Source organism: Pongo abelii, chromosome 10, assembly GCF_028885655.2.
Source record: "Pongo abelii isolate AG06213 chromosome 10, NHGRI_mPonAbe1-v2.0_pri, whole genome shotgun sequence".
Taxonomy (NCBI): Eukaryota; Metazoa; Chordata; class Mammalia; order Primates; family Hominidae; genus Pongo; species Pongo abelii.
In genome coordinates this window covers 94,814,510-94,832,509 of record NC_071995.2, presented here as the reverse complement: position 1 = coordinate 94,832,509, position 18,000 = coordinate 94,814,510, and the positions used below count along the sequence as shown (strand labels likewise).

Here is an 18,000-nt window from a genome sequence, read left to right as displayed (position 1 = left end):
TCTCTTTTGGATGACTATAGTCGTATAGTAGAGATACATATAAAGTGCTTTGGGACAACAAAAGAGGCAGCAAGTAAAATGCCTTGGCAAATCACAAGCTTACAGAGATAGCACTTGAGCTGGTCCTAGAAGGATGGGCAGAAATTTGTCAGTTAAAAATGGCCTATGAATGAAGGGTGTTCTAAGCAGAGGAAACGTCATGTACTAAAACTAAAACCCAGAGGTTTGGGTATAGATGTCATGTTTGGGAAATCAGAATTGATATGAAGGGTAATATGGAATAATATAAAAGCTATGGCTTGAACGGACAGGACAGATCCAGAATGAAAAGCCTTAGAGGTCAGGCCAAGAAGTCTGGACTTCTTCCCATGTAATGAGAAGACATCAAAGGTATTTATTTAAACAAAGGCTGACATGATCACATTTTTGTTTCATAGCAATAGCTTTAGGAAAAGTACAAACAGTGAATTAGAGAGAAAGACTAGAGGCATGGAGAATTAGGAATTTATTCAAAATTAAGGATGATGTGGCAATCAGATGGAAATAGAAAGTAGAACATAAATCCTAGAGACCAGGAAGGGATAAAATACCACCTAATACCCAGTTGGACTTTGCACCTGAAGGAAGAGAAATTGATGATGACTCTTGGATTGCTAGCAGTTGTTGTATCTCCTTTTTTTACATTATTATTATTATTATTATTATTATTATCATTATTGGAGACGGAGTCCTGCTCTTTCACCCAAGCTGGAGTGTAGTGGTGCAATTTTGGCTCACTGCAGTCTCCGCCTCCCCGGGTTCAAGCGATTCTCTGGCCTCAGCCTCCTGAGTAGCTGGGATTATAGGTATGCGCCACCATGTCCTGCTAATTTTTATATTTTTAGTAGAGATGTGATTTCACCATGTTGGCCAGGCTGGTCTTGAACGCCTGACCTCAGGTGATCCACCCGCCTCGGCCTCCCAAAGTGCTGGGATTACAGGGGTGAGCCACTGCATCCAGCCTTTACATATTATTATATAATGGAACTATTTTCTTTAGAGACAAGTCTCACTCTGTCACCTAGGCTGGAATGCAGTAGCACGATCATAGCTCACTGTAATCTTGAACTCCTGGGCCCAAGCAATCCTCACATGTCAGGCTCCTGAGCAGCTAGGACTGCAGGTGCACACCATCACACCCAGCTAATTAAAAAACTTTTTTTTTTTTTTTTTTTTGTAGAGATGGCATTTCACCGTGTTGCCCATGCTGGTTTCAAATACCTGGCCTCAAGCAGTCTTTCTGCATTGGTTTCCCGAAGTGCTAGGATTATAGGTGTGAGCCACCCACAGCATCTGGCCCCTGTGGGCCAGATTAGATATTCTAGTGAGATATTCTAAAAAATATTTTGGTTACATACTCTAAAAAATAAAATCACTTTATGCTGTATATACCATGAGCACATTGTTATTTGACATTCACCAGTATATAAATATGGTAAAAAGTATCACACAAACTTGATTTTGGTGTAAGCATATGATTATCATAATTTAGCATCGCTGCTTAAGACATTTTGTGTGTGTGTGTGTCTGTGTGTGTGAGACAGAGTGTCACTTTGTTGTCCAGGCAGGAGTACAATGGCGCGATCTTGGCTCTCTGCAACCTCTGCCTCTGATTCAAGCGATTCTCATGCCTCAGCCTCCTGAGTAGCTGAGATTACAGGCATGTGCCACCACGCCTGGCTAATTTTTGCGTTTTTAGTAGAGACAGGGTTTTGCCGTGTTGGCCAAGCTGGTCTTGAATTCCTAACCTCAGTGATCCACCTGCCTCAGCCTCCCACAGTGTTGGGATTACAGGCATAAGCCACTGTGCCCGGCCAAGACATTTTTATTGGGATGATTTTGCCATTTGATTGTCAAGTCAAAAGTTTTCTTTGGCTATCAGTTTTTATCAAAGATTGGTACTTAGGATAAATTTTGAGGCTGTATTTGTTCCAATTGGGAGTAAAAATGTGATTTAATCACCATGTAAATTTTTAAGCTATCATTTAGGAGCTATCTTTTACAGTCTACATGATATTAAGAAAAACAGTGCCCTCTAATGAATGCTAAGTGATTAGAGTTTTTATTTATGGTTAAGTGTTCCTACCTACCTCCCCCCCCTTTTTTTTGAGACAGAGTTTCACTTTTGTTGCCCAGGCTGGAGTGCAATGGCATGATCTCGGGTCACCGCAACCTTCGCCTCCCGGGTTCAAGCGATTCTTCTGCCTCAGCCTCCCGAGTAGCTGGGATTACAGGCATGCGCCACCAAGCCCGGCTAATTTTGTATTTTTAGTAGAGACGGGGTTTCTCCATGTTGGTCAGGCTGGTCTTGAACTCCCCACCTCAGGTGATCCTCCTGCCGCAGCCTCCCAAAGTGCTGGGATTACAGACGTGAGCCCCTGCGCCCAGCCTGCCTACTTCCCTTTTCAAAAAATTCTGAAATGGCTTACAGATTTCAGATAAATCATGCCAGCTATGTTTTGGATTTTACTGATGCATCCATTTCATTATTCATCTACCTTAGTAAAGCATACTTTTTGGAAATACATTAAAAATTATTCTTCAAAATGAAAATCTCTACCCTAGGTTTATATTTGAACATAGTCAGTGAAGGAGGGCGTGTGAAAGTTAGGGATGGATGGAAAAGGAGTGGGAAAAAGAAACTCATTTTTTTACATGTATTAGAATTTGTGTATCTATGGATAATATATTCTTTATATACCTAAAAAGTAAAAGTTTTTTCAAGGAGATCAGTTTTTCCAGCATAGAAGTCTGGACCCTAGGTTTGTGTGTAAAGGAGATGGGTAAAGATTAGGGATGGATGGAAAGGAGGTAGGAAAAGAAAAATATTCTTCACATGTACTAGAGTTCATTTTTCCATGGATAATAAACCCTTAATCTAAACAATAAAATATTTTTTAAGGTAAAATGTAAAATTTAGCCTTGTCTTCTAAAAGTTTGAAACTTTCAATGTATTGTTCATATATATATATATATATATATTTTTTTTTTTTTTTTTTTTTTTACAAATTATTTGTAGAGACAGGGTCATACTATATTATCCAGGCTGGTCTTGAATTCCTGGCCTCAAGCAGTCCTCCCACTTTGGCCTCCAAAATCATTGACATTACAGGTGTAAGCCACCTCTCCTGGCCTATTGTCATATTTTCTAATGGCAATATATAATGAGTAGTAAAAATAACGTAAAACCTTTGCTTGAGTAGGAATTAAGAAACAATTCATTTCTCCTGGAGAAAGTTATACAGTAGGGCTGAATGGGTCTAATATAAATTTATGGTCATCAATCTCGCATAGATCTCCAGTGTTGCCTGGCTACCCCACTGTCTTTCTCTGATTAACTCTTCCTCTCTCACTGTAAGCAGATGATCTCTTCTCCTATATCATAAAAAAGAGAGAGGGCCAGATGTTGTGGCTCATGCCTGTAATCCCACCACTTTGAGAGGCTGAGGCAGGAGGTTTGCTTGAGCCCAGGAGTCCAAGACCAGCCTGGGCAACATAGACCTCCATCTTTACAAAAAATTAACAAAACTAGCCAGGCGTGGTGGCACACCTTCGTAGTCCCAGCTACTCGGTAGGTAGGAGGTGAGAAGATCACTCGAGCCCAAGAGGATTAGGTTGTAGTGAGCCATGATTGTACGTACCACTGCACTCCCGCCTTGGCGACAGAGTGAGAGACCCTGTCTCAAAAAAAAGGGGGTGGCCATTAACCGAAAACTCCCTCCTTTTCTGTATAACAAACTTGCAAATCTACCTATACATATGCCTATTCTGTTCTTTTTTGTTTTTAATCTTGAGAATTTGTCCCCCTTACTATCCCATCTTTTCAGGATGCTTAAGACTGTCTGTTATCCCTATAAACTCATGTGTGTTCAGTCTCCCATTTCTTACCTTAATCCTTTCCATTGACTTTTTATTTACATAAACATAATTTTAGTTTTAGATTTACAGAAAAAAATACAAAAATTATATAGTTCTTCTATACCACATACCCAGTTACCATATTATTAACATTTTATATTACTTTAATAAATTTGTCACAACTAAGGAACCAACATTGGTACATTACTAGTAACAAAACTCCATAGTTTATTCAGATTTCACTAATTTTTTGTCAGTGTTGTTTTTCTGTCCCGATACTCCCTCCAGGATACCACATTACATTTAGTGATCATATGTCATGTTAAAAATATTGGCTATTGGATTGGTGAAGTGCTATTTAGTAGTCCTTTATGATTGATAAGAAATAAAATATGGTCAACATATTTAGTTAAATATTAGAATAGTGGGAAAGCCTATATGTAGATAGTCAGGATTCATCAGAGCTTCCTTGCCCTTATGATAATGGTATACCCAGTGGAAGTTTTGTGAGACTGAGTGCAGCTTCAATTAGAATGAAGGTCATCCATATATAAAAATTTGTCTTATTGTATTCAAATTATAGGTTTATACATTTTAAGAGCATATGCCTTCCTAAACAATGAATGTTTGGATTCTTCATTCCTGGTTTTACCAATAGACTATATAGACCTTTCTTAATTCTCAGAGCAGGTGAGAAAATACAATCAAGTCCTTACATCTCTCAGCAATTAGAAATATAAGATGGAATGTGGGAGTGAGGTTCAAAGTCCCACAGAATTTACCTTTAGCATATTATGTACAGGAGTACAGGATTAAGGTGGTATTGTGGTGATGATAATAGCAATTTTTGTAAGACAAAGTGACTGAGTAGAATAGAGATTCTCAATCTCTCCCCCTGCCCACCAAGTCTAAGGGATAAAACACATTTCTGTTGTTAACAGTAACTCGGTAATTCCCACAGGGAGGGAAATGAATGTTTGAGAAAGCCTCCCTCTTCCCCTGCTGTTTCTTTTTTTGTTGTTTTTTGAGACAGAGTCTTGCTCTGTCGCCAGGCTGGAGTGCAATGGCACGATCTTGGCTCACTGCAATCTCTGCCTCCTGGGTTCAAGCGATTCTTCTGCCTCAGCCTCCCAAGTAGCTGGGATTACAGGTATGCACCACCACACCCAGCTAATTTTTGTATTTTTAGTAGAGACAGGGTTTCACCACGTTGGCCAGGATGGTCTTGATCTCCTGACCTCATGATCCGCCCTTCTCGGCCTCCCAAAGTGCTGGGATTACAGGCATGAGTCGCCGTGCCCGGCCCCGTTTTTTATGTATTAATATATACTCACTTACTCTGCAAAATTTATAAATTAAACTTTATCTTAGGAGTGTATTAATATGTATAGGGAAAAACCTAGTACATACAGGTTTCAGTGCTGTCTGCTATTTCAGGCATCCACTGGTGTTCTTAGAAGTATCCCCTGTGGATAAGGGGGACCTCTGGTGCTTCATTTGTTTTGAAGCTCAGCTAGAACAGCATCTCCAGCCTGTGATAGAGTAATTATGTTCCTAGATCCAAAGTAAACAAAAAATTTCCCATAAGGCTTGGTATTGCTTACAAGTTACACTGAATTCTAGAAAGACTATTATAAATTATAATTTAATTTATATATATATTTAGAATTTTCATGTGCTTATACTCTAAGAGCCATCTGAATAGGAATTTGCTTGGGGCTGTCAAAAAGTGAAGTATTTTCTTGAAACAGTGAAATATCAGAAAAAATTATCTTCATTTGTCTGGAAAGCAGCATTAAGGGGGCTCTTATATTACATGAAAATATAAGCTTTGAGCAGTGATAGTATCATACCCGAGGTTTATCCAAGGCACAGTTATTGCTAATTGAAAAATTTTCCCAAATACCCCGCCATGACAACTTGTGATATAGTTGGCGTTGGCAATTTTTGAGTATCTACAGAGACTGAAACAACAACATATACATTATAAAGCTTATTGTGCTATTTCTTTAGCTATTATTTCTGTTTCTGTGAAACTTTTAAAATATTCTAAAGTAATCTAGGATGGAACTCCGTCTAGATTGTGAACTCATGAAAGTGGGAATCATATCTGTCTTCTCTAGCACCTAACATTGTGCTGGGTAAATGTTGAATAAATGAGCTTTGTCCTCTGTCCTCTGAATAATTTCTGTAGGAGAGCATGTCAACAAGCTAGTCATTATATCTATTGTTAATCTTGTCGTGTTCAGCAAATAAAAATGCAAGCAAAATTTTCTAAAAATTTTATTTAAAGATTCAGTAAGTACTATTTTGATGTAATCATTAAATCCTAAGTTGGAGATTACTAAAATGGGGGCTAAGCTTTTACTTTTTGAATTAGGATCTGACAGACAATTCACTAGTGTAATTGCGCCTTTGTCTGAATTCTCTGCCTGCCTGCCTGCCTGCATGGGTAGAATTCAGTAGTGTTGTTTATTTTATAGACTGATTATTCAAATTTAAACTTAACCTCATACATTTTTGTCTTTACAGTCTAATTTGTAGTCCATTTACATAGTCTTTAAAGCAAACCTCGACATTTTGTCATAGTAACCATTGGACCCTAGTGTATTTGATGTTTTAAGAACATAGTAGTATTCATTCATTTAAGATAAAAGAATTAATAAGAAAATTTCTCTACTCCTGAGAAGAAAAAATGCCTAGCTTACAGTCTTATTTCCCATGTGCTTCTCATTGTTATAATGACATTTTAAATATTTTTTTCAGGAATATTCATTCTTTTGTTCATACTAGTTTACATTTATTCTCAATATAGTGTTTTCCCCCATAAAAGATGACACAAAACTTAAAATTCATGGCAGAAATGTGATAGTTCCATATTCATGAATTTAAGCACCTAAATTCCAGAGATAAGTATCAGAATAAAGATATTTTATTAGTTTCTGTGATCTTGGCAAGTAGCCTTTTTTATGAAGTATTTAAGATCATATATAAATAGGCTGTATAAAACATATATAAATTAAAAGATTATTCGTAATCAGACTGTCATGTACCAGATAGTGGGCTATTTGCCATGTTTTTCATACTGATTTTAAAAACTTGTATTTTAAAAATGTTATCTATTGTAGTTTTACTTCTTTATTTTGCATAGTTATTGATACTAGAAAGTGAAGGACTTAATACTGAGTCATGTACAAGACAATACATTGATGAATAGTGTATGATGGTTGTAAAACTTCATTTTTAAAATTTAATATTTTATGAAAAAGTCATAGGAAAATGTCATAGAGTGCAAAAATAATTTTTCATTCATTCAATAATACCTGTGAGCAAAGTTTTAATTAGTTTACTAAAATTGAATTAAGTACTATTGGATGTGCAGTTTTCCACATGGCTTTTAATATGAAACATATCATTGTAACAAAAAGATAAAAACAGTTCTTTTGAGGGGCCTCTGCTACTTTTGGCCATTCAACTTTGGATAATTTATCCTATTGTCTGAAATGGTAAGTGATGCAAGTCTAATTACCAAGGATTATTTTAATTTTATTCCACAGTTCCAAGGAAAATTGCATATTTAGACCTCTAGAGTTTGACTAAATCACAACATTTAATCATCTGGCATAATTTATACACCTTTGAGAACTGAGATTATGTATTAAAAAATATTATTTCCTTTCACCGGCTTTTTATTTAAGGGCATTACCACCATTCTAAGCAAGTGAATCTTTCTTTAGATTATCATTACCTTTTCCATTATCTACAAAGGGGTACTAGAAAGCAATTTTAAGAAAATTCTTTTCCCATTCTGTTTTACTTTTTAAAATATTTCTGCTCTCTCAGTCCCTAGTTTTCAATCTATCTAAAAACAAATTTTCCTAAATTTTGTGTTAAGGTTTTTTCTCTTTCATTTTAAATATTGGGTTTGTATTACATATTTAGGTATATTTCATCTACCCTGTTTATCATCTCCATACACAATAGTCAGGCAAGCTCAAGGTTTAAAAGCAAGGCTTTTGAGAACTCACTTTTAAAGCATTTTCTCTTGTTGTTGTGGGTTTTTTTTTTTTTTTTTTTTTGGCTGGGGGTTGAGGGGGGTGTAAGCCAGAATTTGACTTACATTGCTGCTTCTATGTTTGCCACTTCCTGATCCATAGTAGAGCATGATTTTCAGTTGTCTTTTTCATTGTATTTTGATTGGAAAGCCTGAAACAAATAGTATCTTGTTTGCAGGACTTCCTTGGGAATTCAGATTGGTGAGGGAGAAAATACATAGGAAAATTATTTATTTTGCAATTTTGTTAAAAAGAAAATCCCAAGTAGTTATCCTTGATAAGATTCTTTAGTATCTTAAAATGCCTGTGGTATCTTAGAATAAAACCAAATATTTTTCATGACAGAATGTTAACTGTGTATATAAAGGTTGAGTTGACAATTTTGATTGTGAACTTTGATATTTTTGAACCTTTGAATGTTCCAACATTGGGTTTATTTTAAAACTTGATAGATATTCAACCATTTGATTATAATCAGATTTTTCTATTCTTAGTCATTCTTTAGAGTGGGAAAGTTTCAGAAGTTGAGGAAGAGATGAATTGAAACTTTATATACTAGGCTGGGCGCAGTGACTTACGCCTGTAATCCCAGCACTTTGGGAGGCCAAGGCAGGCAGATCACTTGAGGTCAGGAGTTCGAGAACAGCCTGGCCAACGTGTTGAAACCCTGTCTCTGCTAAAAATACAAAAATTTGCCGGGCTTGGTGGTGCGTGACTGTAATCCCAGCTGCTCCGGAGGCTGAGGCAGGAGAATCACTTGAACCCGGGAGGTGGAGGTTGCAGTGAGCCAAGATTGTGCCGCTGCACTCCAGCCTGGGCGACAGAGTGAGACGACGCTGTCTCAAAAAAAAAAAAAAAGTAAATACTAAATTTATCATTGTTTACTTTTCAGTCAGAAATTGGCTTTGGAAAAATGGAAACCTACATCAAATTGGAAAAGCTTGGAGAGGTAAGTAAATATTTATTTCAAAAATGTAAGACACATTTTTTTCTTATTCATCATTCAAACTCTGTTACTCCACAGTTTTTGTTAACCTGGAAAAAATGTAAATACTGATGTCTACAAGATTATATACTTGTTCTGGAAAGGTAACAGAGTTTCTAGGAGTTAGAGTCTTCAGTTTTTGAAATTATCCCATCAGTTTGAGAGGAAATGAATTTTTTTTATAGCTTTGAAATTTTTATTGAAGCAGAAAGTATTATGTTTTCTTGATAACAAAGTAGGCATTTGTCGCATAGTCTACTGGCAGTCTACTGTCTGTGCCACCATGGGAAATTGCATGAGTTCAGACCTGTGAAAAATCAGAATAAAGATAAAAACACATTTTTTGAAGGTTACGGAAATTCTTAAGATCTTGGTTTTCTTGAACTTATTACTAGTACTACTGATTTAGAAATGGTCTACCTCCTATAGTAGGAAAGGGCAAAGAAAGTAATAGTTAATAGGGAAGTCTTAAAGGAGCTTGAGGGCTGTCCTGGCAATAATAGAAGAGATCCTTGTTTTTTAAAGGAGAGTTAATGTACAAAGATTCTGAAAAGTCTAGAAACATGGGTAAAATTTTTATGATTGCCGGGCACAGTGGCTCACGCCTGTAATCCCAGCATTTTGGGAGGCCGAGGCGGGTGAATCACGGGGTCAGGAGTTCGAGACCAGCCTGGCCAACATGGTGAAACCCTGTCTGTACTGAAAACACAAAAATTAGCTGGGCGTGGTGGCGGGCGCCTGTAATCCCAGCTACTCGGGAGGCTGAGTCAGGAGAATCGCTTGGAACCGGAAGGTGGAGGTTACAGCAAGCCAAGATCGTGCCACTGCACTCTAGCCTGGGCGAAAGAATGAAACTCCATCTCAAAAAAAAAAAAAAAAAAATTTATGATTTAACAATATGTACATTATGTTTTCATTTTTCAGTTAATATGTTCAATTAGTGTCCATCAATCTCCATATACCATTGCAGGTAAAGCACCTTTGATTTTAAAGCTATTGATCTAATTGTTAATCTAAAATAAGGTACAAAAAGTAAATATTCTGTCTATGTTTTTATACTCTTGAGGCACTCTGTAGTGTTACAGAAGTATGGAAGCTGTGCATATGAACTGAAAGTCCTGTTTACTGTAAGAAAAGCCAAGGCTGATCATTGTGTGTTTTTCTTTGCAAGATGGAATTTAACAATGCTTAGAAACTAGAAATTCAGGTAGAGCTCTTTATTATAAGATGGTATTAAATAGACTCTTATGATACTTTTGATGTGTACTTTAAAAATATATTTTATAGGGTACATATGCAACAGTATATAAAGGAAGAAGTAAATTGACAGAGAATTTGGTGGCATTAAAAGAGATCCGATTGGAACATGAAGAAGGTGCACCCTGCACAGCTATAAGAGAAGGTATAATAATTATACAGAACATTTTAAAATCAAAGTGGTGGAATAAGAGTTTATTTTTTATAAGTAAAAAGAGCTCAGATATACAAGTAATAAATGACTGGAAGATATAATTAAACCTTTAAAAAGGGAATTTCTAAAACAAATACTCAAAAGAAAGGGATTAATTATATTACTGTATAACTTATAATGAAATCTGAATTCATTAAAAATCACTATCATAGACAACTGTTTGTCATAGGGAAATGTTATACATTGGTACATGAGGAACATGATAACTATAAATTAACCAGATAAACTAAATAAATTAAAAAAGTGTGTAAACATATTTATATCATAGTACCATTTTATAAAGAAGATTATTCAGAAAATGGCTTGAGGCAACTGATGAGTAATGTGGAGGGGAAAAATGGTTCCTTGTACTTTATATCTAAATTAATCCCAGAAGTTTCAAAAGTTAACATTTAAGAAAAATACAGAAGATGATATGGAGAATATTTTAATACTGGGGACAATTTTAAGTATTATAATATCAAACCCAGTAGTATAAAAGAAAAAATTGATTTCCATGAACTTTTTTTTTTTTTTTTTTCTTTGAGAGGGAGTCTGGCTCTGTTGCCCAGGCTGGAGTGCAGTGGCGAGATCTCGGCTCACTGCAAGCTCTGCCTCCTGGGTTCACGCCATTCTCCTGCCTCAGCCTCCCGAGTAGCTGGGACTACAGGTGCCCGCCATCACGCCTGGCTAACTTTTTTTTTGTATTTTTTAGTAGAGACGGGGTTTCACCATGTTAGCCAGGCTGGTCTCGATCTCCTGACCTCATGATCCGCCCACCTTGGCCTTCCAAAGTGCTGAGATTACAGGCATGATCCACCGTGCCCAGCCTCCATGAACATTTTTACAACCAATCCCCTTGGTAAATTATTGCTTTAAACCTAAGAGAATCTTTTTTTTTTTTTTTTTTTTTTTAAATAACATTGTTGCCCAGGCTGGTCTTGAACTCCTGGGCTCAAGTGATCCGCCTGCCTCAGTCTCTCAAAAGTGCTGGGATTTATAGGGGTGAGCCCCCGCCCAAGACCTAAACTTAAGAGAATCTTTTAATCAGTTCATATGTTCAACTTACTTCAGGTTTTTATAAAGACTGCCACAGACTAAACAATTGTCTTTCTTTTTCTGTTTTGCAGTTTCACTATTAAAGGATTTAAAACATGCAAATATAGTAACCTTACATGACATTGTTCACACAGATAAATCCTTGACTTTGGTGTTTGAGTATCTGGTAAGCATCTCATAAAAATGCAGTATTTAACTTTGCTTTAGAAAAACATAGTAAATTGGACTTTTAGTTTGTTTTTTATTTTTCTTTAAACTGCAGCTGTGCTTAGATAAATTGGACTTTTTAACAGCCCAAGGGACTTTATTGTTTAGTTACCAGTTTTTCATTAAATTATGTGTATGGTGCATCCAATATCTTTTCTTGAAAAACAACTTATTTTGAAAAGCACTATTAAGTGAACCAGTCACAACATTCTGAAAACGGTGTATCACATAGCAAAGTGCTGTTTTTTTCCAGGATAAAGACCTGAAACAGTACATGGATGACTGTGGAAACATCATGAGTATGCACAACGTAAAGGTATGTTTTCTTGCGTGTGTAATTTTTAAATTTTGTTTAAAGCATAGGTGAACCATTATATAATGAAATGTACCAGCCTCATAACTCTTCTTCAGGGTTTTCTGTTTGGCCTTTTAAATAGGTTATTGTCCTCTGAACGTGCAATATTTACCCAGAACTTCTGTTTACTATACTATAGCTTTCTTAGGATCAGATCTTTTTGTAGAACCACTTCATTCTTTTGACATTTCACATTACAACTGATTGTCCTAATATAGAGTATATGTACAGGTGTATTCTGCTTTAAAAAAAGATTCAAAATAAATACGAATGATGAGTGTGCATTCTGTGAAAGGCCTTCTTTAAATAGTGAACTCCCCAAATAAATGGTATTTAATTGTAAAACAACAACTTTTCAGGACTAATGAATAAGGCCAGAACATGCAGGTTTTGTGAACACTATGCTGGAAATACCAATCTGTACTGTCAGGAAGAAAAGTAAGATAATCGGTGTGTTTTCTTACTACAACATATTTAAAAATTTAATGCTAAAAAAGTTTGCTATAAAATCAGTGCCAGATGATACCCAAAAGTTATTAACTGAGTAACAGCATCCAGCATAGTTTGTATTCTTATAGTAGGTTTCTTTGACCTGAGTAGTGTATCCAAATTTAGCAAAGATTTATTTATCCAAACTTAGTCAACAATATGTAAGAACCTATTCTGAAAATAGGCTGTCGCAGCTGTGTGCTTCAGACATTTCTAATTCTGTAGGTAGTAATTTTAAACTTTACATTTTAAAAAAATATTAAGTTTGGTGGTTATAAAGGAGAGCCAGTTTCTGTTACTAAAAGACAGCTCAGAACATATGGATAACACATTGCTAAGGATTTTTAAAAAGGGTTTTAAATGTACTTCCATATATATTCTGTCAGGGTTGTTTTCATCTTATTTTACATTTTTTGTTTGCAAAGTGTTATAACTGTCATTTTGTATCTTTTTTGGTTTTAATTTTGTTTTTCCTGCTTTTTTTATTAGCAATAATTTGAAAATAAAACAAGGCCCTTAATGATGATAATTTCACAAATGTTGAGACGTTTATTTCTTTAATGCCAGGTTTACATGATTAGCTTAAGTTGGAAAGCGTTTTATTATTTATTTGTTTAAATGACCTTTATACTTTCAAAATACAAAGTGTAACAGGAATTCATTTAAATAGTAATTTTAGAGTTTTAAAAACATAATTATGTAGACTGCAGAGACTCTGGCACAGAGAATTCATTCAGGCGTACCGTTGACCTGCTGCCTTGGCGGCCTCAGTGTTCGGATGCTCTGTTTTTCACCTACAAATGAACTGAGGGAGAAACTCTTGAATCCTCTGTACTTGAGGTTCTTTTTGTTAACCCCAGAGAATCAAAGGTCTTATGTGTTCCATAACCCTCTTTCTACCAAAATGTACAGCGAAAACTCTACCATTAGCCTTGTAGGAATTACTTTTTTCAGAGTCATTCAGAACACTACAGTGCTGATGCCCCTTTGTTAATCACAGTAGATTTTGAAGGCTGAGTAGGAGGTGCTAAAGTAAAGTACCCAAGAGATGGGTGATAGAAGCTGGTTTAGGTTATTTTTATAGTAAGTAATTTGCCAGAGCTATGCAGCAGCTTTCTCTTTGATAACCTCAGACTTTTCATAAAATCGCCAATTCCAATGCCTTATTTTAAAGACACTGCCCCAGATCAGAGTTTTTGTTTTTGTTTTTGTTTTAAGGAGAGATGGGTGGGAGGGGGGGGTTGGTTGGTTGTTTGCCAGAATTTTATAATTAAACTATGTAAACCTTAGTAGGCCTGTAAGTTTATGAGGATATTTTTTTAAAGTCATTTTCCACAGTAAATCAACTGTTACTGCTAGGAGGAAGTTTCATTTTAAAAAATATTTCCATAGATACTGTTAGACTAAAAGAAATAGGTAGATGGTTCAAATAGAATAATAAACTATTAAATTCAGAAAGCCACTGTATATAAAAGGAAAAAGACATTGTACTTAAGGATGCAATTACTTTCTTTTTCCTGTTACAATGTTCTAGGCCAGCTGCTTTTCTGCTTACCATCATTTATGCTTATACTAAAGCATGTCTCATCTGTAAGACTAATTTTTATTTATTTGTTTCTGTAGCTGTTTCTTTACCAAATTCTACGTGGTTTGGCATATTGCCATAGAAGAAAGGTATTGCATCGAGACTTGAAACCACAGAACCTCCTCATTAATGAAAAAGGAGAATTAAAGCTAGCAGATTTTGGTATGGAATGTATGAGATATTTATTAGTACTTCCAGGTTCTTAAATGTAAAAGATCAACCACTGTCATAATATGCCATTGCTTTTATGTGGGTTTGGAAATTTTCTCGGTAGCCCACAGAATAAGATATTTGACAGAACTTTGGCTGGTGATTTATGTTGGTTATTAGCAGCAAATTCTAAAAGGCACAGGCTGTTCTTGGGTGTGGACAAAGAACCCCTAGGGCTCCTGAGACCCTTGTAGGAGGCCTCTAAATGTAAATATATTACCAAAATTGTACCATCTGTTATTTGCCTTTTTCACTGTGTTAATATTTGCAATGATGGTCCCAAAATAATAACGCATAAAACTATACATCAAAGTAGTGGCACCAAAATATATCATTGTATTCTTTTTTTTTTTTTTTTTTTGAGACAGCATTTTGCTCTTAAAGCCCAGGCTGGAGTGCAATGGTGTGATATTGACTCACTGCAACCTCTGCCTCCCGGGTTCAAGTGACTCTCCTGCCTCAGCCTCCCAAGTAGCTGGGATTACAGGCATGCGCCACCATGCCTGGCTAATTTTGTATTTTTAGCATGACCACCATGTTGGTCAGGCTGATCTCGAACGCCTGACCTCAGGTGGTCCACTCGCCTCGGCCTCCCAAAGTGCTGAGATTACAGGCGTGAGCCACCATGCCCAGGCCGTCATTGTATTCTTTACCAGTACACTTACATAAAGGGAAAACTGTCAGTTACACTTACATGATGAAGCAATAAAATTTATTATATTTAATTTCCATCCTTGACTACATTTCTTTTTAATATTTTATGTGATAAAATGGGAAGTGTACATAAAACTCATTTGCTGCACACAGAAATAATGTGGTTACCTCTCAAGGAAAAGTGCTCATGTGATTATTTGACTGCAAATTGAACTAGCCCTGTTATTTGAAGGGACACCATTTTTACTTAAATGACTGACAGACAAACTATGGTTATTCAGACTTAGGTATTTGGCAGACATTTTCCTGAAAATGAATGAAGGAAGCCTATCATTTCAAGGAAAATAACTGTCAATATTTCTTGCCAATAATAAAATTCAAGTTTCCAAGCAAAAATTAGAGTTTGGAAATTTGGATCTGCTTTGAGTTTGATGGCCTTTCAATACTTAGAGACTTTTCTGATGAGATCGATGTTGATGTTAACAAACACGATTTTTCGATATGCTGAAAAAGTGTATAAACATTTGGAATGTATAACTCAGGGAACCACTGTTTTCCAAATGGCTAATGCATGATATTACAGAATCATACATGGATAAAAGACCCATTTAAAGTACAAGGTCAATGAATTTTAGTGCAACAAAAGCATGAGAGGTTCATCGTTATAGTTTTTGTTAACACATAGCTTTTAAGAGACCACTTACTTTCTAGTTGCTGATGTAGTGTCAAATAAGACTATTCACATTTATCAGAAAAGGCTATTAAAATGCCCCTCCTCTTTCAACCTCATATCTGTGTGAGATTTGATTTCCTTCATATATGTATGTATGTTGTGATATGTATATTTGATCTATTTTGATACATATTGTGATATGTATCAAAGCAACATATCACGACACATCGAATGCAAAAACAGATGTGGAATCCAGTTGTCTTCTATTGAAATAGACTTTAGGCCAGATACAGTGGCTCAGGGGTGTAATCCCAGCACTTATGAGGCTGAGGTGAGAGGATCACTTGAAGCCGGGAGTTTAAGACCAGCCTGGGCAACATAGCAGGACCCCATCTCTACACCAAAAACAAGACCTAAAAGAGATTTACAAAAATGTGAAAGAAGGCCATTCTTCTTATTAAGTTTTGTTTTTATAAAAAAAAGTTTTTCATAAAAATGTCATTCATGCTGCATATAAAGGGTGATGTTTTTAAAGAGAAAATAATATTTTAAAATTTGCTAAGTTTTAATTTCTAATGGGCAAATATCAGTAAATATATCCACAAAAGTAAAAGCTCTTTAGATCTTTGATAATTTTCGAGAGTATAAAATGGGTCTTGAGAGCAATGAGTTTAGAAGCAACTACTGAAAGGCGTTCCCTTAATATACCTGCCACCATTACTCTGTATTTATTATATGCTCAGTAATTTAATTGCAGCTATTTATCTACTTTTTTTTAGCTAATCTGGTTTTAAGGGAATTGAAAGTAAAATTAAATGCTCTTTTTGCTTCTAGAAAGTAAACTTTTTCATATTGAAGGAACTTTGTAGAGTAGCTTTGAATTTTTTGTATTCCACATTCTGAGAGTTTGAATACTCTTAGAGAACTTAGTTTTTAAAAACCCATGCAGTTTTCCATAACTAAATTCATAATTTTTTTTCATAAATGATTATGGTAGTTTTTTGTTTGTTTGTTTTGAGACAGGGTCTTGCTCCGTCACCCTGGCTGGAGTGTAGTGGTGCAATCTCAGCTCACTACAACCTTTGCCTTCTGGGTTCAAGCGATTCTGGTGCCTCAGCCTCCCAAATAGCTGCGATTACAGGGGCGCCCACCATGCCCAGCTAATTTTTGTATTTTTAGTAGAGATGGGGTTTCACCATGTTGTTCAGGCTAGTCTCGAACTCCTGGCCTCAAGCAATCTGCCTGCCTTGGCCTCCCAAAATGCTGGGATTACAGGTGTGAGCCATCACACCTGGCTTTGATTATGGTAGTTTTATGTTTGGAGTATTTCATTAAATTTAATAAATACGGGTGTTTCAAGTATTACTCTTCACTGTTATTAAATGGTGAGTTTATTCTGGAAATTCCTATACTTTTGCTCGTTTAATACTTTGCCATTTGAAGAGTAAATTACTTTTTGCATTTTCTTCCTTAAAAAGGAAATGTGTGGGTTACCTGTGTTTGAATAACAAATTATATGCTATTTACATATGCTTTCATAAAATCTCTTCTTGGGCATAGTTTATGTTGTTATTCCCTTATAATAATTGTTACTCTCTCTCTCTTTTTTCTTTCTCTTTCCTTCCCCCAGCCACTATTTCCTTTTCACCCTTTTTCCTTCTCCTTCTCTTTCTTAGCTAACCTGCATGTAATGCTCTTTATTCCCAATCCCAAAATGAATGGCAGTGAAGAGAAATACTTCAGGATGCCAAGGCAGGTGGATCACATGAGGTCAGGAGTTCAATACCAGCCTGACCAACATGGTGAAACCCTGTCTCTACTAAAAATAGAAAAGTTAGCTGGGCATTGTGGCAGACACCTATAATCCCAGCTATTTGGGAGGTTGAGGCAGGAGAATTGCTTGAACCCGGGAGGCGGAGGTTGCAGTGAGCCAAGATCATGCCACTGCATGACAGAGTGGACTTCATCTCAAAAAAAAAAAAAAAAAAAAGGCAAAAGGAATGTCAAGGACTATAAAAAATTTACCTTTGGCTGGGTGCGGTTGCTGACACCTGTAATCCCAGCACTTTGGAAGGCCCAGCAGGCAGATTGCTTGGGCTCAGGAGTTGAAGACCAGTCTGGGCAATATGGCAAAAACCTGCCTCTACAAAAAATTTAAAAATTAGCCAAGCGTGGTGGTGTGCACCTCTAGTCCCAGCCACTTGGGAGGCTGAGATGGTAGGATCAGTTGTGCCCGGGAGGTTGAGGCTTCAGTGAGTCATGATCAAGCCATTTCATTCTAGCCTGGTTGACAGAGCAAGACCCTGTGTCAAAAAGCAGAAGAAAAAAACAACAACTACTTTTATCAGGGAATACCCTGAGTGATTTAAATTTTGCTTCCA

At 36.2% G+C, this 18,000-nt stretch overlaps 1 protein-coding gene and 1 non-coding gene across 5 annotated transcripts in view; both read left to right on the top strand.

Moving 5' to 3' along the window:
• Positions 1 to 18,000, top strand: part of CDK17 (cyclin dependent kinase 17) — a 115,826-nt gene that overhangs the window by 85,108 nt on the left and 12,718 nt on the right. For all 4 annotated transcript variants that reach the window (XM_002823615.6, XM_063712224.1, XM_063712223.1 and 1 more), the window contains 5 exons: positions 8,845 to 8,901; positions 10,225 to 10,339; positions 11,518 to 11,612; positions 11,907 to 11,969; positions 14,121 to 14,244. In XM_002823615.6, coding sequence (XP_002823661.1) covers positions 8,845 to 8,901; positions 10,225 to 10,339; positions 11,518 to 11,612; positions 11,907 to 11,969; positions 14,121 to 14,244 — 454 coding nt within the window. The remainder of the gene's footprint in view (positions 1 to 8,844; positions 8,902 to 10,224; positions 10,340 to 11,517; positions 11,613 to 11,906; positions 11,970 to 14,120; positions 14,245 to 18,000) is intronic.
• On the top strand, positions 5,725 to 5,861 carry LOC112136037 (U4 spliceosomal RNA). The gene has a single exon (XR_002917238.1). It is a non-coding gene; the product is annotated as a U4 spliceosomal RNA (small nuclear RNA).